The sequence below is a fragment of the Leucopleurus acutus genome, assembly GCF_964270905.1.
Source record: "Leucopleurus acutus genome assembly, chromosome: 7".
NCBI lineage: Eukaryota > Metazoa > Chordata > Mammalia > Artiodactyla > Delphinidae > Leucopleurus > Leucopleurus acutus.
In genome coordinates, this window is record NC_139150.1 from 55,776,943 (window position 1) to 55,799,654 (window position 22,712).

Consider the following 22,712-nt stretch of genomic DNA (forward strand, 5'->3'; position numbering starts at 1 on the left):
TGGCTTTCCATTGTACTCAGAGCAGCTCTGCTTTTACCTGATTTAGATGTATGGCTTCCCTGGTGGCACATGGCTAACAAAATTTTGAAAGCCGCTTTGAGGACAAAAAAAGCTGACAGTGGTATACCCTGTCCCTTTTGCCTTCAACCGTGAGAAGTCCTTGGGTGGGAAAGTTTGTGAGCAAAAGTGGAAGCAGGAAAGGTGAAGCAGGACTAAGGTTTGGCACCCACTCAGCTGGGTTTGCAGTTCTCTGCAATCCCTGTCTGCACCTCTTAGTAACAGGTAGTTCAAGTGATGGGCACACTGGATCACAGCACTCTAAAGAGCTTGACAACTTTACCTGCTCAGTCAACTAGCAAGTATTTATTGAGGATCCAGCTCTGTTCTATTGAGCACTGAGTGTCCAACTCACAGAGTTCCAGTCCAGCTGGAAAAGATGATGTGCATTATTCATCTGATGAACAAGACTGGTTTTCAAGGGCCTACACTGAAACTATGGAAGAAACAGAAAGGTACAGATAACCAGCTGTGTGGGTAACTCATGAGCACTGGTTCATATGAGCTTCTAACTTGGATCGATAAAGGGTGCCTCGCTTCTTCTTACCCCATCTCTCCTCTCCTTTAGGCAATCACCCTTTAACTTCTTTTCCCAGCTCTACTCCACCATGGTCCACTGCCTCCCCAAAAGATTTGTTTACCAGTCATTTCCCTGTTCTGTTTTCAGAAGTGAGCAAATGACCAAATCATGAGACCCAGAAAAACTGCAGAAGGCCCTGAGACTTTCAATTGTCTGTTTCAGATCCAGTACAGAAAATGTTCCTTCTCCTGCTAATTATGAGCCTGGGAATGCCGCTTCATCAGACAGCAGGTAAGAAAGGTCCAAGGGAGGAGCCTGAGAAAGAGGAACAGGTGATGACCCCTAGCTGAAGCCAAGGATGAGAATGTAGTCCTTGAGCTGAAGGCTTTCTTTGAGAGGAAGTGTGATTACCAGCTATTATAAGCACAGCCAAAAGAACGGTGTCCAGGGTGGCATGTGCATACCCATGTCCCTGTCTTACAGAAACAGGGACTAAGAATCCATCTATCCCCACTTTCCAATAAAGGTAGTAACAAGAAGACAGGACCATTCAGGCCATGCACCTCTGAACTGACACAAGAGGGCATGGGTTGAGTGTCCTGAAAGGTGAGCTGCCAAGAAGCTGTCCTTTGTTCTTCTGTCAGGGACAGTGAGGAGACAAAGGTCAGGGGGACACCTCCTCTTTTAAAAACCAACAGTAGGGCTTCCCTGGTGGCGCAGTGGTTGGGAGTCCGCCTGCCGATGCAGGGGACACGGGTTCGTGCCCCGGTTCTGGAGGATCCCACGTGCCGCGGAGCTGCTGGGCCCGTGAGCCATGGGCGCTGAGCCTGCGCGTCCGGAGCCTGTGCTCCGCAGCGGGAGGGGCCGCGACGGTGGGAGGCCCGCGTACTGGGAAAAAAAAAAAAAAAAAAGCAACAGTAACAGCCATGGGTCATTCACACATTAATGTGGATTACTTGAATTGGAAACTCAGAGTCTTCCTTGCACCTAAATGAATAATGAACCTTAAACCTATGCCTTTGGATTTTGGAGAAAGATATTCTACTGGAGGGTGTGGGTAGCAAGGAGGAAAGCAGTTTCAGAGTTTTGCTTTCCTGGGGAAGGTAGTTTAGACTATTCACATATGCGGTCAGGACCATGAGTGCATTATAGTGGATGAACACCATTAGGTAAGAGAGGAGGACAGAGGTGGACAAAGGGGGTTAGGTCCTCTATGATAACAGCCCCGATCCCATGGGAAGTCATCCAACATTCTGCCTTTCGTTGAGAAAGAATGCCTTCTTTGGCACTGATAACTTTTTGAAGAGCTTTTCCCTCTCTTCCAGGTGATCCCAGTCACGTTTCTCCCCCTCCCTTGGGCTGCTCAGCCTGGTCTGGCATTAGAGACACTGACTTGGGGCCATCCTTGGAGAACACCCCAATATTCTGCTTACTCCAGGCCTGCCCTTGCAGTGGCAGCTAAAGGAACACTTGATATTTCCTTTCTAAGAGACCCTGCCCTGCTGGGATTTTTAGAGACAGGCAAAATTAACTCTTTCCTTACTTGAGTGCTCTGTGGATGCTCTACCATTTTATCTATAAAATAATTTAAAGATTGAAGCGAAAAGCTATTGGAAAATATTTTCATTTCACTTTTTAAATATTTATTTTTAAATTGACATAAAGTAAAATTTTACTCTTTTTTATAAAAGCATCTATGAGTTTTGACAAACGCATAGTCATATAGCCACCACCACAGTCAAGATCCCGAGCAGTTTTATCACCAAACAAAAACCCTCCTCCAACTTTTAAGCCCAGGTACTCACCGATCTACTCTCTATCCTGTCATTGTAACTTTTCCAGAATGTCATATAAATGGGATCATTTATTAGATATTCTTTTTGTCTGGCTTCTTTAGCTTAGCATAACGCATTTGAAATTTATCCATATTGTTATATGAATCAATAGTTCATTCCTTTTTGTTGTTGAGTAGTATTACTCTGTAGGTACACACCACATTTTGTTTATTCATTTCCCACTTGAGGGACTTTTGGGTTGTTTCCTATTTTTGGCAATTATAAATAAAGTTGCTATAAACATTTGTATATAGGTTTTTGTGGAAGCATAGGTTTTCATTTCACTTAGGTGAATACCTATGAGTGGGATTACTGAGTCATATGGTAAGTACATATTTAACTTTATAAGAAACCATCAAACCGTTCTTAGAATCTGTACTGTTTTTGCATTCCCTCCAGCAAAGTATGAGAGTTCCAATTGTTCCACATCCTTGACAGCCCTTGGTATTGACATTGTTATTTTTCTTTTTTAACTCATTCTAGTAGGTGTGTAGAAGTTTCTCACTGTGGTTTAATTTGCGTTTCCCCAGTACCTAGTGAGGATAAACATATTTTCATGTGCCTATTGCCCATTCATATATCTTCTTAGGTGAAGGGCATATCAAATCATTTGACTGTTTTTAATTGGGTTATTTTCTTATTGTTCAGTTTTGAGAGTTCTTTATATATTCTGGATACAAATTCTTTATCAGATATGTGATATACAAATATTTTCTCCCAGTCTGTAGCTCATCTTCTCATTCTCTTTTTTTTTTTTGGCTGTGTCGGGTCTTAGTTGTGGCAGCAGGATCTTTGTTGAGTCATGTGGGATCTTTCGTTGCGGGGAGTGGGCTTCTCTCTAGCTGTGGTGTGCGGGCTCTAGGGCGCGTGGGCTCTGTAGTTGGTGGCATGCAGGCTCTTTCATTGAGGCACGCGAGCTCAGTAGTTGTGGTGCGCGCGGGCTTAGTTGCCCCGAGGCATGTGGGATCTTAGTTTCCCAACCAGGGATTGAACCCTCGTCCCCTGCATTGGAAGATGGGTTCTTTACCACTGGATCACCAGGGAAGTCCCTCTCATTCTCTTAACAGTGTCTTTTGCAGAGGAAAGATTTTAATTTTGGAGATACCTAATTTATCAAATTTTTTCTTTGATGGATTGTCATATCTAAGAACTCTTTGCCTAACCCAAGACCTGAAAGATTTTCTTCTATGTTTTCTTCTAAATACTTTATAGTTGTACATTTTACATTTAGGTTGACCATCCATCTTGAGTTGATTTTTGTATAGTGTGAAGTATAGGTTGGGGCTTTTTTTTTTTTTTTTTTTGCACGTGGACATCCGGTTGCTCCAGCCCCATTTGTTCATTTACTGAAAAGACTATCTTTTCTCCATTGATTGCCTTTGCACCTTTGTAAAAAATCAATTGTCCATATTTGTGTGGGTCTTTTTCTGGCCCTTCTGTTCTATTGATCTATGTATATATTCTTTCACTTATATCACTCACTCTTTTATTACTGTAGTGTTGTAGTTCAATTTTTTCCTTATATTTTCATTTCAAAACCTAAGGACATCTTGTTACCCAGATACATTTAAGGGGAAATATTTATTTTTGTACTTTGTCATGTCTTGAAGGAAAAAGTAACCCCAGTCTTATGTCTTTCATTGATGTCTCCTTCTTTCTTCATCCACCAGAGAAGAATAAAACCCAGGAAGCCCATGACCAGGGTGATGCTTGAGGTCACTCTAGGGCAGGGACCACACCCTGGGTCATTCCACTTAGCCTATAGCTGACCTCCAAAACTATATCTGCTGACCCCTGAGGTATAGAAAGTAGAAGAATCAGGTTGGGGAAGGGATTTCTAATAGACAAGATGTCTCATGCAGCATTCCTGCTAAGAGGAGTGCATGCGTCAAGTGATCAGAGCAGCATCTATTCTAAACCAGGAACTAGAGCTTTCTGAAGGCTGGCTGTGTAAAGCAGTCCCCCCTCCCCTCACTGCCTACACCCATCCTCACCTTTCAAAATACCTTAAGAAGTCTGTAAACACTTAAGCTTCTGTTGTTAATGGGGAAAAAAGGTATAAAATTAGCTTAAAGAGGAAGCTATCTTGGTAGGTAATGCAAATAAATTGTTTTGTGTTTCCTGGAGATGTGACAGGTCTGACTCCATCGGTGCCCTGACTGCAAATAAAAGGCGAACTTCCCCCAAGAACTTTCAGAAAGGCTCCAACATTACTCAAGCCAGCTATTTTAATCTGTCTAAAGAACGTGCATTTATTAATTTTTCATGCTCTGGCCAAGTCCTTTGCCCTTTAATTTAGTCAAGATGACCAAATGAATGTTTTACTGGCTTAATTTTCAGTTGTGGAAACTTTCCTGATGACATCAGGAGTTCAATGCTAGGTTGGAGTTTAATTTAATAACCATGTGACATATGAAATAGAAAACAAATGTCTTTTCCTTATTATAAAGCTGGAAAGTATATCTATTTCATTCATGTATGTAGTATACACATGCCAGTAGATATATAGTCCTATCTGTTAGAACTACAAGCTTTCAACACACAGAGATATGAATTTGAATTCCAACTCCATGAGCTCCCACTTTTTTACTTTGGGCAGGTTGTATCATTTCTTTAAGCCTCAGTTTCCCCATCTGTAAAATGGGGGTAGTGACTCCTACCTTGCAGAGTTTTGGGAACATGAAATGGTGATGTACAGTTTAGCCCAGTGTCTGCTTCATTGAGTTTAATAAATGTTATCTTTCACTCTACTTCCCAGTCACAGTCCAAATGCAAACCAGTGTTATAACTCTGTTTCTCAGATGTCATTGTGCATGTGAATCACCCCAACCTTGTTAAAATGCAGATTCTGCTTCTCTAGGTCCAGGGCATGGGCTGAGATTCTGCATTCCTAACTAGCTCCCAGGGAAAACTGAGGACAACACTTTGGATGGCAGGATGGTAAAAAATGTTTGCAAGTGCAGGTGTTTTATTTGTCCAGCCAATGGTTTCTCAATGCTCCCTGCACCTTAGAAGCTCCTAGGGAAATTTTTTTTTTTAATTGATGCTGGCCTTACAAAATAATTAGAATTTAATTTTAGAGGATCCAAAGTGGGGTTTGAGCATTAGTGTGTTTTAAAAGCTTCCCAGGTGATTCTTATGATGCAAGGTTGAGGCCCTCTCATTAGTGATTCTAATGTGCAGCCAAGCTTGAGAAAAACCTCTTCACAGAGTTGCTTGCAAGAGTGTTTTGATTTCCTCTGTAGTTTACAATAAGTAAGAATATTTTAGTATTGCATTTCCTAAACTTGTCATTTTGTATCGAGTAATCAAGCTCAAAGCTTTGCATGTCTTAGAAACTTTAGTTGGGGCAAAATAGACCAACTAACAATTAATCTTCTAGTTATTCTGAGCGGCTCAGATATGTGATTCATCTTTGCCAATTGCTCTTTCCTCTTGTGAACATTAGATGGAAAATGTCACCTGCCTAAGAGGTAGTATACTTTATGCTTCCAACCTCTGTATATACACACACACGCTGCACAAGGCAGAGGGGAAAAGCAAGCAGAAAATGGATTTTTTTTTTCAAAGTCCCAGACAGTGAAGAGGGAAGTTCTGCTGTATGCTATGGGGAGTTCCAGAGGAAGTTAGAGGCGTTCCTTCTCTCATGAGAAGAAAGTATAAGTGTGGTAAATAAATCTACTAAATAAATTCAATAGAGACTACACCCAAAGTCCTCTGATTCTTGTTAAATCTCAGGCTCAGCAATTAACCTTCCCTGCAAGCCCCATGTCTCTTCCCTGTTTCTTGTTACATCATGTGTAATAAAATAAGAGAAGGAAGTACCATGAGGAGAGTAAAAGTAGTGTAAATTCCTGAACCTGGTGCATAGAATATGGTTAATACATATTAGAGAATGAATAAATAAATATTATTCTCCAGGGTAGAGTGGATTTGGTATCAGGCAGCTCTGTTTTAATTATAAGGGGACTTAATAACTCAAGTATTTGGAGATGATTCTAATCATAAAGGAATCTACTTTAAAGAGTATCCTATTATGGAGACACCAGTGAGAGTTATTACAAGTGTTCAGGGAATTCCACAAAATGGAATCATGCGGGAAATTCAGAAGCATGGCATCTTTTCTCACATGTATTGTCCCAGAGTCTTCTCAACCTGGCCAAGCAAATGCTGAATTGGCATTGTTTTACAAAGAAGCACTCACATTGTAGCCTGCCCCCACCCCCATCCTGCGCAAAAGAATACCAGGCAGCTGTGAACTCCTTTTTGTATCATAGATCTCTGTCAGAAAGGCACACTAATGTTCTAGTTGTGGTTAAAACAGGGGTTGGAGGCAATATATAAGCTTGTCATTAATTTTTGATAAAAACTCAAGTGTGTGCACTACACTCTCACCTGTGCTGGGTGGTGATTAAGAATGCCAGTTTGGGGCTTCCCTGGTGGCACAGTGGTTGAGAGTCCGCCTGCCAATGCAGGGCACACGGGTTCGTGCCCCGGTCCGGGAAGATCCCACATGCCGCAGAGCGGCTGGGCCCTTGAGCCATGGCCGCTGAGCCTGCGCGTCCGGAGCCTGTGCTCTGCAACGGGAGAGGCCACAACAGTGAGAGGCCCACGTACCGCAAAAAAAAAAAAAAAGAATGCCAGTTTGTGCAATTTGGGGCAAGTTGCTGTTTGATGAGAGGAAAGCAAAAGTGAATATGGGGAGGCTCATCCTTTTGTTTCTCCCTCTCCCCGTTTTTGTCATTTTATGTTAAACCCTTAACTGGAATTTAGTATGTATTAGGCACTGGAGACGCCAAAGCAAATTCAACCTGGTCACTGCCTTCAAAGATTTGCAGGATGGTAGGAGGAAAAACTCCAGTCAGAAGAGAATTATGATGTGAATCACTCAAGCAACAGAAAACCCCCGAACTATTTATACTGTGAAATCTGTTATCCAGGGTGGTCCGAATACCACTTTCTCAAGAATTAAAACATTGTACAAAAGAAAGTTTGCTGACTACCTGCCAAAATAAGGCACTTCACATGTGCCATTTTGTCTAGTTTTCCCCACAATGCTGACAGGTAGATGTTATCTTCGACCTTTACAGATAAAGAGGCTGAGACTCATAGAGTTTAAATGGCATGATCAAGATCAAAGGGCTCATAATCCTGATATAGTCAAAATTTGAACCCAGGTTCATCTGTCACTAAATCCCAAGCTCTTTCCATACCACGTTTTATGTGGAAACAACCACTCAAATAGCATATTCTTAGAAGCCATCCCCAAATATAAGTGGATGTTTTGACTGATTAAATGAATGGATTAATGAAGTAAGCTCTACTGAACATAATTTGATCTGATCTTCTGTCACAATTCAGAAGCTACTTCGAGATCTTACACTCAGTCTTAATGACTAACCACTCATTAATAATGGAAGCAGCATAATTTTGTACAATTTATCACAATTTATTCATGCATACACTACTTTCATTAGTTTTGCCATGTTTGACTACTCTTTGTGCTATTGTTTTTATAGAATTATCTAAATCAACTGAGCTTTTATTTTTTGAACAAAACCATCTACCCTTGTGGTAAATGGAAAACCAGTATCACTGGTACAGGTAAATAGAGGATATGAGCAAAAATAAATGCAATGAAAGTAAAGTGGTGCTATTAAATTCTACCCAGATAATAATATCTGCCTGAGAGCTTCTTGTTTTATTAAAAGGAAAAATAGGGCTTCCCTGGTGGCGCAGTGGTTAAGAATCCACCTGACAAGGCAGGGGACACTGGTTTGAGCCCTGGCCTGGGAAGATCACACATGCTGCGGAGCAACTAAGCCCGTGTGCCACAACTACTGAGCCTGCGCTCTAGAGCCTGCAAGCCACAACTACTGAAGCCCACACACCTAGAGCCCATGCTCTGCAACAAGAGATGCCACCACAGTGAGCAGCCCATGCACCGCATCGAAGAGTAGCACCCGCTCGCCACAACTAGAGAAAGCCCACGCACAGCAACGAAGACCCAAAGCAGCCAAAAATAAATAAATAAAATAAAATAAAAAGAAAAATAACCATTGTTAGAGACGTGAGAGTCTAGTTGCAAATTATATGTAATTTGAAGGATTGGAATAGAATTCAAGAGGGAATAAATTCCTCTCCGAATAATCCAACTTCCTTTGGGCCTTGATTCTGCCGTATCTAAAATCATTTTGCATACTTCTAGAAGTATGTGCCTCACGTTTTGGGAAATACTGTTTCAAAGACTACAGATTTTGAAGTCAACCATCTGACTAGCTCAGAATTTTAACTTTACTAACTGTACATCCTGGAGCAAACCTCTTTGACCCAGTTTCCTCAACTATAAAACAGTAATGATAATACATGTTTCATGCTTGTATTTTCAGTATTAAATGACATAGGTTTTTTAAAAAACATTTATTTATTTAGCTGCTCCGGGTCTTAGTTGCGGCACTCGGGATCTTCGTTGCTGCATGCGGGATCTTAGTTGAGACATGCAGGGTCGAACCCAGGCCCCCTGCCTTGGGAACGTGGAGTCTTAACCACTGGACCACAAGGGAAGTCCCAATGATATAGTTATAAAGAGCCTAGAACAGTGGCTGGCACATAGTAGGTATACACTAAGTATTAGTTCCATTCTTTCCTCTTATTGACAGAAAAGACGCTTCTACAGTAGACTTGTATGATATGATGGTTAAGAGCGCTTGAACTTAACAATACCTGGGTCTGATCCTGGCTGTGCAATGTTAGGCAAGTTGCTTAACCTTTCTGTGTCTCAGTTTCATTTTCTAAAAAGAAGATAGCTCTACGTCACTGGCTTCCTGGGGGGACTAAAAGAGATCATGTGTTAGCAGAGGCCCAACACCTAGTAAGAACTCAATGGGTGGTAGTTATTATTACTATCACTGGTGAGAGGAGGTAGAATTTGGCAGATAATGATGTAATTTGACCCATATGAAGAAAATGAGCCTGGATAATAGGGGGTAGGAAGGCAGTCAGCTGCACAGGTGAGGAGTGTTGAGAGGTGAGAACTACCTCAGAGCAGATCAAGAATTCTACTCTTTCCCAGAATGGATGGGGGCAAAGGAGAGAAAGGAACCTTCACAAATGCCCAGATAATGACAGGTATCTCTTGGGAAACGGGGGTGGGATAGGTCTCCTCAGGTCCCACTCTGTACAGAACTGAAATGTGAAGGCAGACAATCTGAGAATGTCTTATTTTCTGTTCAGCTTTATTCACAGTGACGGTCCCAAAGGAAATGTACACGGTAGACTACGGTGGCAATGTGACCTTGGAGTGTGATTTTGACACCGGAGGTCATGTGGAACTCGGAGATTTAAAAGCCAGTTTGCAAAAGGTGGAAAATGATACAACCTTGCTCAGTGAAAGAGCCATTTTGCTGGAGGAGCAGCTGCCCCTGGGGAAGGCCTTGTTCCACATCCCCCAAGTCCAAGTGAGAGATGCAGGGCAGTACCGCTGCCTGATCATCTATGGGATCGCCTGGGACTACAAGTACCTGACTCTGAAAGTCAAAGGTGAGTAGTTTCAGGGACTGGAATACATGGAGGCATCTCTCCAACACAAGACCTGCATTAGCTGCAAGTAACAAGCTCAAACCAAAACTAGGAGGATGGCTATAAAGAGACAGAGATACCTCAGAGAAAACAAAAGCACCTGCTCAGAAATATTTTTTGATATCTGAGTATAAAGCAGTGGAGGTTAGGGTAAATAGGGGTAGAGGGAATAAAACTGGTCTAGAGAAAGCCAGGAAAATGAGTCCCTGAAAGGTGGGAGAGTACCAAAGATAAGTTTTGCCTAATTCACAGGAACAATACTGACTTGATATTAAACTACTCTTTCAGAGTCCAGAGTTTTTTAAACCATGATTTGCCACTCATTAACAGATTAAAATATTAGTTTAATGAGTAGCAACCAGGTGGGTGTTTTTTACCAATAAAATGAATGAACCGAATGAATAGAATAGAATATATCAGGGCATCACATAGTAGGGATTAGTGTTGTTTTGTGAAACACAAATTATTTCAGAGGGGGGTGTGTGTGTGTGTGTGTGTGTGTGTGTGTGTGTGCATGCGTGTGCGTGCGCACGCGCGTGTGTGTGCATCTTGGCTCGTGGTGTGATAATTTTTTTCTCACTCTGGGTCATAGTCTAAAAAGTTTGGAAAATGCTACTCTAGTCCCAGCCTAATCTATTGCACATGAAACAGCTGAAGTCCAGAGAACTGAAATGGGTAGCTTGAGGGAGCCAGTGAATCAATAGCTGTCCCCATTCCTCTGGGTTGAGGGCTCTCTCCACCACAACACGAGCCAAGAACCTAAATCTGAAGAGAATCTTCAAGTTCTTGTTTGTTCTGGGAAAGGTCATTTGAGGAAAGACATATAACAACTGTAGAAGAATAGATTTGACTCTGTTCATTGGCTTATGTTTTTCAGCCTTCGCTGACTGGTCTGAGTTAAACTATGCCAGTTTTTCTCTGTCCCCTCCCTATTCCACACATTACACTCAGAGGATATGTTCTGTCTTCTGGAGGGTCTGTGGAGTTTGGTCCCTAAAGACCATTGACCTTGACAGCAGTGGGGTGACTTTATGATCTGGTATAAAGGACAAACTAGAATAATTAGACACGAGGTTGAATGTTGTTTTCACCTGACCTTGGGCAGGTTATTTCACCTCTCTTAATCTAGCATTTTTCTTATTTGTAAAAGAATAGCAATAGTAGCATCTACCACATAGGATTATTGTAAAAATTAAAAGAGATAATGAACACAAAGAGCTGAGTATGGTGCTTGGCATACGGTGAGTGCCCAGAGGTTTGGATCAAAGACCCTCAATTACTGCAGGGATGGTGCCCTCTTACATCTCAACTAATAGTGAGTCATCAGGAAAGCCCTTAGCTGGATGTAACTGCCTTCTATCTTTATTGCATTTCCTACAAACAGGCATCAACTGGGAGGAACTCCAGAGCATTGAAGTTAGTCTGAGTTCAGTCAACTGGAAGAGAGAGGGCTCTACATCCTCACAATCCCCTAGTGTACTTGGGTATCTGCACCCCTAAATCACTGCCCCATGTTTGTTGATCTCTATTTGAGTGTTATAATGCACCTAGGGTCTTTGGGCAATTTGGTACCAGTCCCCCTCTTTCTTGCTCGGGCTGAGGGATGTCCCTCATCCATGGGAGGGCACTCTGCCTGCTTCCTCATCTAGACCAGGGATGAATCAGGTGAGGAACAGATTTATTCCTCAAACCTTAATTAATTAATTAGTTAATTAATTCCTTAAGCCCTTAATGATCTTCCAGCTAGAGTATATGGGATCACAAAGACTTTCTATGAGATGCATAGCATAGGCGGTTTTAGGAAATTAGTTTCTAGATCTTCATCTTCCCCAAGTACTCGTTCCCCAAATTGAGTGTGCCTGAGAATATGCCTTCCAGGCAAGGCTCTTGGGGTTCTCCTAAAATGCTTCCTCTTTTATTTTTGCTTTACCCACTTCATAAAAAGCCTCCCTTTCACCCATCATGAATACAGTGCATTGCCCTGAGGTATAAAATCCTCCATAGTGATAAACAAAAGAATGATTGGAAATATTGATACCATACCAAATTGTAATGACTAACAAATCCTTCTGCAAACCAGGAGGTATCAAATTCTGTTTTCAACAAAATTGAAGGAGGCCCTAATAGAGTTAACAGCTGATAATAAAAAAATAAAGTAATTTTTTGTCATATAAATCATAAGGCTTTCAAAGAATGAAATGATATTACTATAACTGAACTTCTTCCATTCCCACCTATTTATTCATATGAGCAAGATTCCTTAGCCCTTATAGCTACAAAAAATGAAAAATAGAAATAGAATTGATGCTGAACCTTGTCTCATTCCAACCATAAGTCATATGCATCCTCAGATTCATGAACAGATTGAAAAAGAGAGCCCCATCCATCCCATTAAAAGATACATTTCCAGTAAACTTTTTTATGTTTAATAATTATCAATATTCATAATATTTTATGTTTTGATTTTACATGTACTGATAATAAGGGAAATTAGATTTCAATGCAGAAGAAAACTTTGAACACTTAAAGCCTCATGGTCACAAGAAAAATAATTTAATTTCAATAGCTATACATGTTTTGTTGTTGCAAAGAAACAAAAGGATAATCACCAAAAGAGTGTTCAAACATGTTGCATTAGAATAAAATTCTGCAGAAGTGGAATGGGAACTGATATTCGAGGAATAAAAAGAAACAATGTAAAGTTCTGACCATTAGGGAAGAATTTTTATATGTATTTTTCAATGGATGGTGGTGTGTATGAAAGACACCTTCTTTGATTTCTAGGTGACATTGGATGCATTTGTAAAGAGTGAAATAATTGCCTTACTAAAAATATGTGTTTATAACGGTCTAAACATCGTATATTTTTCCAATATAGAAACCTATGATATATTCTAAGAATGAACTTAATAAATGTGTGAGAAGGAGCACACTGCATCACGATTGTTTTAGGAGAAATGCAAACAAACAAACAAAAAAAGATTGAAGACCAGCACATAAGGATATTCTACCCAGATGAGGGGTGTCTGAAGGAAGCAGGGGAGATCTAGGACTCCAGTTAGGGTGCGCTTACATAGAACAAGACTAGAGGAAGGATGTGCTTTGTCCTTAAAATGCCTAAGTTTTGGCATACACCTTGAAAATAGGTTTATAGCATTTTATTTGTTGTCTGGGCAACAGTTCATATTAAATATAGTGAAAAGAGAATTGATTTCATAAGGACAGGGAAAAAAATTGCTAGGTAGCATGGCTAGAGAGTCTAGAAGAGACAATAACAGAAGGCTGCAGTTTGTGAAAGGCCAGGTTGCAACCCCAAGGCAATTAGAAATCTGTCGGAAGAAGGCCAGGGAGCACGACTGAAGAAAAGGGTACAGAGGCCCTGAGAAGCCAGGGATTGAGCCCACAGGTCGAGAACTGGCCTGAGCAAGGATCCCAGATAGACACAGAGCAGGTACTAAGAACAGAAGGGCCAAACCAGCCTGAAGGCGTGAGCAGGCTGAGGCTTACAGACGTACTTTAAATCAACAAAAAGGCCCAAGATAGATAGAGTACAACTTCAACAAGTGGAGGAAGGTGGCAGCATAGTTTCCGTTTCCGCAAGAGAAATGGCCTTCACCCTAAAAGGGGAAGTCAGATGGCAGAGGGCATAGGGAGGAGAACAGCCCGAGAGAAGCAACTCGGTAGTGAAATGATGTCTGTACATTTAGCCTCTAGGCCCAGAGAAAGCATTTGCTAAAAAAACTTACTAATGGGGCTAAATCTGCTCTCAGTGTCTTTTCTCCCTTGGGGAAACTGAAGGGAATAAGGAAACCCTGAGTTAAGAAAACAATATCCTGAATTTTGAAGGGGAGAAAGCTCCTGGGAATTACAAACTGTTTAACCTGATGTTCCTCCCCAGGCCATTTAACAGACCAATTGAGAGCCATCCTAAAAGATTTCTTTCAGTGACTACAAGAAACCTGTCAGGATTCTCTAAGATTAATGCATGTAAAACTACATTTTTTCACCTTAGTTAGGGTCATTATGATGATAAAGCAGATGATACTATGTGCAGTAGTAAAGATAATATAGTAGTAAAACATATAGTAAAGATAATAAAGCTTATCTTTATTTCAGAAATGCTAGAGTTGCCAGTAACATTTGAATTATAGAGACAACTGGGATAATAGAAACCATTTAAACCAATGGAAATTGAAACCAGAAAATAGTAATTCTTTTGATGGAACAGACTGAGAAACCAAATGGGGACTAGGGAGGCAAATCACCAGTTAGCAAAAGCAGGAAGCTGCTACCACACTGCTGGGATGGAGGAACAGGGGGAAGGCAAGGTTAATGGGCCCAGGGGTGGAACCCAAGTGGGCCTGTCCAGTGGTATCTGGAGCCAGGGAAGAGCTGTGGCTGCTGCTAGAGAGGCCTTATAGCATAGAGTATGGGGGAGAAACACTCATTCTCCTTCCTCCTGCTAACTCTCACATCTTCCCGAATGCCTGCTGTTGGCTGTCACGAGCCTGGGATACACAGCCTGCAGGAGTCAGCCTTCCCGCCGTATAGAGCAGAAACTGAGGGATTGATCTAAGGGCAAACAGGCCCAGGACCCACACAGCACACACCTTGTGCATAAAATGGTAAAACATGGGATGAATAATAGTGTAGTTGACTGGATCTATAACCGACTGAACAAGTAGTAGTTGTTGACTAAGGGGCAACAAAGGTCTTGGGTCAACCTGGAGATCATCTCCAAGTGATAAGGCGTCTGTTATAGCCAACCTAGCTGGGCAGTAGATCACTCAACAAAATCGATCTTACGACCTTAGGCTGCTTTAAAACCCTGTGTTGGGCCTGAAGTGTACTCAGCACATAGGAAATAATTAGTCACACTACACTTTGTGCTGCTTAGATAATATCTGGAATATAGGTCATGTTACACTGGCAAAAACAAAGTGTATCCGAAGAGTGCTATCTGGAACTGGGGCTGAAAATTATGTCCTGTGAGATATGGTTGAAGGAAGTAGGCATGTTTTACCTAAGAGGTGGAAAGACTATACGGGGTCTTGCCAGTGATCTTCAGATATCTGAAGGGTTTTGTCACATAAAAGAGATAATAATAATTGACAGTACTAACTGACTATTTAATAAGTTCTAGGTACCTAACTCATTTAATCATCCTCACACCCCTGTTAAGGATAAGTATTATCATACCTGTTTTACAAATGAGAAAACTGAGGCTTGACAGGTCACGTAACCACCACTTGGCTTAAGCCTAGTCAAACCTTTCCGACTCTGAAGCCCATGTTCTTAACTACTATGCTTACCATATGTTGTTTTGCTAAACGAGGCAAGTACCAATGGGTTGAAGCTACCATGAGGCAAAATTTGACTTGGCGTAAGGATGATCCTCCCAATGAAAGTTTAACTTTCTTATTGTCTAATTGTGGCAATGACTGCTTCTGGAAGTAAGAGTTTCCATTCACAGATGTGTTTAACCAAAAGTTAGTTATCTACCAGGTTACTAATATCAAGAAGAAAAGTATTATTAAAGATAAAAAGGGGCATTTCATGATGATAGAAAAAATCAGTTCAACAGGAAAGTGTAACAATCCTAAACGTGTATACATCTAACCATATAGCTTCAAAATATATAAAACAAAAATTGACAGACCTAAAAGGAGAAATAAACAAATCCATAATTATATTTGGAGATTTCAACTCATCTCTGTTATAACTGGTAGAACACACAAAAAAGAAAATAGAAGAGTAGAACAACACAATTAGCCATCTTGATCTAATTGACATATATAAAATTTATACCCAACAACTGCAGAATACACATTGTTTCCAAGTGCATGTGAAACATTCATCAAGATAGTTATCTAGCAAAGCTGCTGGAAAAGATACTTCTTGTTGAGCAGGAAGTTGGACTAATCAAATTTTAAGATCACTTCCACCTCTGAAATTCCAAAATTTACTCATCTTTTCCTAAGAATGTCACCCTCAGTCCAGCTTCCCCACTGTGTATTGCTGATAATGATGTCTTTTCAGCCATTTCCCTAATAAGAAAGAGGCTGTGGAGACATCTTTAATATTACATAAATGTAGGGTGTGTGCTCCTGTCCCTACCCCAAACCTTGCTCATTCTTTTTTAAAAATTTTAGTTTTCAAACTGAAGTATAGTTGATTTACAATGTTGTGTTAGTGTGTACAACAAAGTGTTTCAGATATATATATGTGTTCTTTTTCATATTCTTTTCCATTATAGGTTATTACAAGATATTGAATATAGTTCCCTGTGCTATACAGTATATCTTTGTTGTTCATCTGTTTTATATACGGTAGTGTGTATCTGTTAATCCCAGACTCCTAAGTTATCCCTCTCCCCCATTCCCCTTTGGTAACCATAAGTTTGTTTTCTATGTCTATGAGTCTGTTTCTGTTTTGTAAATAAGTTCATTTGTATCAGTTTTTTGGATTCCACATATTTGTCTTTCTCTGTCTGACTTACTTCACTTAGTATGATAATCTCTAGGTCCATCCATGTTGCTGCAAATGGTATTATTTCATTCTTTTTAATGGCTGAGTTATATTCCATTGTATGTATGTACCATACAATGGAATCTTCTTTACCAATTCATCTGTCAGTGGACATTTACGTTGCTTCCATGTCTTGGGTATTGTAAATAGTGCTGCTCTGAACATTGGGGTGCATGTATCTTTTCAAATTAGAGTTTTCATCTTTTCTGGATATATGTCCAGGAGTGGGATTGCAGGATCATATGGTAACTCTATTTTTAGTTTTTTAAGGAACCCTCATACTATTCTCCATAGTGGCTGTACCAATTTACATTCATGCCAGCAGTGTAGGAGGGTTCCCTTTTCTCCACACCCTCTTCAGCATTTATTATTTACAGACTTTTTGATGATGGCCATTCTGACTGGTGTGAGGTGATAATCTCATTATAGTTTTGATTTGCATTTCTCTAATAATTAGCGATGTTGAGTGTATTTTCATGTGCCTGTTGGCCATCTGTATGTCTTCTTTGGAAAAATGTCTATTTAGGTCTTCTGCCCACTTTTTGATTGGGTTGTTTGTTTCTTTGATATTGAGCTCTATGAGCTGTTTGTATATTTTGGAAATCAGTCCCTGTCAGTTGCATCGTTTCTCGCTGATTCTTTTAGTTGAACACCTCTCCCATCTCTTCCCTTATTTATATATCCCAAGTCAAAGCCTCAGCCCAGATCCTGATTCATGGCCCTCTTACCTCTGAAATCACCTACCAACTCAGCAACCAAGACCAGCATCTTGTCCTGAGCTACCTTGCTGGAGCAGGCCAAGCCCTCACCTGTAACACACTACTCCTATGAATCCATTTATTCTACTCTATGCCCCTCCAAAGCCCCAGAGCTTACAGAAATAATCTACAACAGAATAGGATTAAATGATTATAAGAGGACATCGAATGAAGGGACAATAAGTGTAGATAAAATAACATAAAATTAGATAAAGTGAGTACTCAAAATGCATGCTTCAGATACTGATGGATTGCTAGAGATAGACCAAAATTGGCTCCAAGGAGACTAATGAGTCTAACTACTTCAAGACCTTCAGTAGGCTGCTTCAGAACCTAATTCTTCTTATCTTCTTCTACTTCTGGGTACTTTGAAGTCCCCCTGGGAAACATATCTCTCTTCCCATGTATGTTGCTTCATCCCTAGACTTTTGTGATTACATAGAGAATCATCCTCTTGTGATGATCCCAGTGCAGAATTCAGAATACTGTACCCATGAAGGACATGAGTTCAAAGCTCCCCAACCACCCCATATTCCAGCTGTTTCCTTATTTATTACTGGAATATGAAATTTTCCTACCTCCTAAGGTCCTTGGGTGGTTTAAGCAAGATACGGTATATTAAGAGGATGGAGTCAATAGTTAGAGCTACTCACCCCTGCTCCTCTTTAAGTTCTTGACTAAGTGAGCTGTACCCAGAGGAATCAGTAGCCAAATGGAAATGAACTCCATTTTTTTAAATTAACAACTGGATGAGCACATAATCTTTCCCTTTCCCCTCTCCCCACTTTGGAGATTCTCTGATAATTTGCACTGGAGAACATGACTCAGAATAGGGAATTCTTGTTTCTTGCTCCCTTGTCTTAAACTGAGTCCAGGTTTGCACATCAGTCCCTGAAGTTATCCATCCAAACTCATAGATAAGAAAATCTGCCCCACCCACCCAGTCACAAGCAGAAGCTGGAATACTGTGGGTGCGGGAAGATGTGAAAGATTTTTGAGGCAGGCAGCCCAGCAGGCCAGGGCAACTACTCTTAATGGCATGGAAAGAACTTCAAGAGAAGGCCACAGGTTATAAGCAGCACTTCAAGACACAGTCACCTTGCTCTCCAGTGACCCGTGACTCAGTGAGTGACTTTGGCTATAACTAATCAAATTAGCAACTCATAACACAGAGACGCACAAGGGAGGTTCTCAAAAAGCAAAAATTGTGGAGAGGGAAATGAATCTTCCTTTCACCTCCACAGAATGTAAAAGCACAGGGCATGAACTCAGCACCTAGAAAACACTTAGTAAATCATACATATTTGATATTTTCCACATGGCTGTTAGCATTATTTTAATATAAAATCACTTTTCACAGTTTGTACTCATTTATACTCCTCCCAAAAATTTAACAAAAAAATGTTTCATCATATCTGTGCCATATATACATCTTTACTTCAAAGATTGTATTGAAATTCTTTCTTAAAGAAGTATTTCCTACCTGATGAGAGATAGTGCTCACTCCCTCTTCCTTTCACCAAAAATCAGCAGGTTACTTTTTACACTCCCTGGTATCTGCGTACGTGGTTAATATTTATTTTTAGCTATCATCTAAGATAACTGGACAATTTGTCCTTGTGTCTTCCTGGTGCTCTCAATGTCACTCGTGTCTATTTTAGATCTCAGTTTTCTAGAGGGCAGGGAGACATATCTGATCAATTCATTCAGCATCCACTGCACAGAAGGGTGTGTGTGTGTGTGTGTGTGTGTGTGTGTGTGTGTGTGTGTGTGAGGGAGAAGTATAAATATGCTCAGTTCTTGACTATTTATAGGCAGAATCTAAGTCTTTAAAAATAATAATAGCATTTATCAAGTGCTTACTGTGTTCCTGCCCTTTTCTGAGCACTTACATGTATTAACTCATTCATCTTCAAAGTGTTGCCAGAGGTGTTCCAGGTCTTTGCTCAAAAGCCATCAACCCCCATCTTTAGCAGGAATGACATAAATCTTTAAGTTAAAGTGTCCAGAGATAAGAAAGGAAGCTACAAACAAAAACAAAAAAACCAAACCCAGAGGACCTTCGAGATGGTGGAGGAGTAACATGTGAAGATCACCTACCCCCAAAAAATATATCTAAAATACATCTACATGTGGAACAACTACAGAACACCTACTGAATGCTGGCAGAAGACCTCAGACTTGCCAAAAGGCAAGAAACTCCCCATGTAACTGGCCGTGTGGCTGACAGGGTCTTGGTGCTCCTACTGGCTGTTAGGCTAGAACCTCTGAGGTGGGAAAGCCGAGTTCAGGACATTGGACCACCAGAGACCTCCCAGCTCCATGTAATATCAATCAGTGAGAGCTTTCCCAGAGATCTCCATCTCAATGCTAAGACCCAGCTCCACTCAACGACCAGCAAGCTCCAGTGCTGGACACCACAAGCCAAACAACTAGCAAGACAGGGACACAACCCCACCCATTAGCAGAGAGGCTGCCTAAAATCATAATAAGGTCACAGACACCCCAAAACACACCACCAGATGTGGTCCTGCCCACCAGAAAGACAAGATCCAGCCTCATCCACCAGAACACAGGCACCAGTCCCCTCCACCCGGAAGCCTATACAACCCACTGAACCAACCTTACCCACTGGGGGCAGACACCAAAAACAACGGGAACTATGAACTTGCAGCCTGCGAAAAGGAGACCCCAAACACAGTAAGTAAGCAAAATGAGAAGACAGAGAAATATGCAGCAGATGAAGGAGCAAGGTAAAAACCCACCTGACCAAACAAATGAAGAGGAAATAGGCAGTTTACCGGAAAAAGAATTCAGAGGAATGATAGTAAAGATGATCCAAAATCTTGGAAATAGAATGGAGAAAATAAAATAAACGTTTAACAAGGACCTAAAAGAACTAAAGAGTAAACAAACAATGATGAACAGCACAATAAATGAAATTAAAAACTCTCTAGAGGGACTTCCCTGGTGACGCAGTGGATGAGACTCCATGCTCCTAATGCAGGGTGCCTGCGTTCGATCCCTGGTCAGGGAACTAGATCCCACATGCATGCTGCAACTAAGAGTTCTCATGCCACAACTAAGGAGCCTGCCTGCCGCAACTGGGACCTGGTGCAACCAAATAAATAAATAAATATATTTAAAAAAAAAACTCTCTAGAAGGAATCAAAAGCAGAATAACTGAGGCAGAAGAATGGATAAGTGACCTGGAAGATAGAAGAGTGGAAATAACTACTGCAGAGCAAAATAAAGAAAAAGGAATGAAAAGAATTGAGGACAGTCTCAGAGACATCTGGGACAACAGTAAACGCACCAACATTCAAATTATAGGGAGCCCAGGAGAAAAAGAATAAAAGAAAGGGTCTGAGAAAATATGTGAAGAGATTACAGTTGAAAACTTCCCTAACATGGGAGGGGAAATAGTCAATCAAGTCCAGGAAGTTCAGAGAGTCCCATACAGGATAAATCCAAGGAGAAACACGCCAAGACACATATTACTCAAACGATCAAAAATTGCAAGTCCAGGAAGTTCAGAGAGTCCCATACAGGATAAATCCAAGGAGAAACACGCCAAGACACATATTACTCAAACGATCAAAAATTAAATACAAAGAAAAAATATTGAAAGTAGCAAGGGAAAAGCAACAAATAACATCCAAGGGAATCCCCATAAGATTAACAGCTGATCTTTCAGCAGAAACCCTGCAAGCCTAAAGGGAGTGGCAGGACATATTTAAAGTGATGAAAAGAAAAAACCTACAACCAAGATTACTCTACCCAGCAAGGATCTCGTTCAAATTCGATGGAGAAATTAAAACCTTTACAGACAAGCAAAAGCTAAGAAAATTCAGCACCACCAAACCTGCTTTACAACAAATGCTAAAGGAACCTCTCTAGGCAGGAAACACAAGAGAAGGAAAAGACCTACAATAACAAACCCAAAACAATTAAGAAAATGGTAATAGGAACATACATATTGATAACTACCTTAAATGTAAATGGGTTAAATGCACCAACCAAAAGACATAGACTGGCTGAATGGTTACAAAAACAAGACCTGTATATATGCTGTCTACAAGAGACCCACTTCAGACCTAGGTACACATACAGATTGAAAGTGAGGGGATGGAAAAAGATATTCCATGAAAGTGGAAATCAAAAGAAAGCTGGAGTAGCAATTCTCATATCAGACAAAATAGACTTTCAAATAAAGACTATTACAAGAGACAAAGAAGGACACTAGAGAATTATCAAGGGATCAATCCAGGAAGAAGATATAACAATTGTAAATATTTATGCACGCAACATAGGAGCACCTCAGTACATAAGGAAAATGCTCACAACCATAAAGGGGTAAATTGACAGTAACATAATAATAATAGGGGATTTTGGCACCCCACTTTCACCAATGGACAGATCAATCAAAATGAAAATAAATAATGAAACACAAGCTTTAAATGATACATTAAACAACATGGACTTAATAGATATTTATAGGACATTCCATCCAAAAACAACAGAATACACTATCTTCTCAAGTGCTCCTGGAACATTCTCCAGGATAGATCATATCTTGAGGCACAAATCAAGCCTTGGTACATTTAAGAAAATTGAAATTGTATCAAGTATCTTTTCTGACCACAATGCTATGAGAGTAGATATCAATTACAGGAAAAGATCTGTAAAAAATACAAACACATGGAGGCTAAACAATACACTACTAAATAACCAAGAGATCACTGAAGAAATCAAAGAGGAAATCAAAAAATACCTAGAAACAAATGACAATGAAAACACGATGACCCAAAACCTGGGAAGCAGCAAAAACAGTTCTAAGAGGGAGGTTTATAGCAATACAATCCTACCTCAAGAAACAAGAAACATCTCAAATAAACAACCTAACCTTACACCTAAAGCAATTAGAGAAAGAAGAACAAAAAACCTCAAAGTTGGCAGAAGGAAAGAAATCATAAAGATCAGATCAGAAATAAATGAAAAAGAAATGATGAAAATGATAGCAAAAATCAATAAAACTAAAAGGTAGTTCTTTGAGAAGATAAACAAAGTTGATAAACCATTAGCCAGACTCATCAAGAAAAAAAGGGAGCAGACTCAAATCAACAGAATTAGAAATGAAAAAGGAGAAGTAACAACTGACACTGCAGAAATACAAAAGATCATGAGAGATTACTACAAGCAACTCTATGCCAATAAAATGGACAACCTGGAAGAAATGAACAAGTTCTTGGAAAAGCACAACCTTCCGAGACTGAATCAGGAAGAAATAGAAAATATTAACAGACCCATCACAAGCACTGCAATTGAAACTGTGATTAAAAATCTTCCAACAAACAAAAGCCCAGGACCAGACAGCTTCACAGGCGAATTCTATCAAACATTTAGAGAAGAGCTAACACGTATCCTTCTCAAACT

The 22,712-nt window shown here is 40.4% G+C and overlaps 1 protein-coding gene across 1 annotated transcript in view; it reads left to right on the forward strand.

Annotated features, from left to right (window-relative positions):
- Nucleotides 1-813: 813 nt before the first annotated feature.
- Nucleotides 814-22,712, forward strand: part of PDCD1LG2 (programmed cell death 1 ligand 2) — a gene marked incomplete at both ends in the record, with an annotated part of 78,655 nt that continues 56,756 nt past the window's right edge. Inside the window, 2 exons of the mRNA XM_082842847.1 lie at nucleotides 814-868; nucleotides 9,646-9,951. Coding sequence (XP_082698973.1) covers nucleotides 814-868; nucleotides 9,646-9,951 — 361 coding nt within the window. The remainder of the gene's footprint in view (nucleotides 869-9,645; nucleotides 9,952-22,712) is intronic.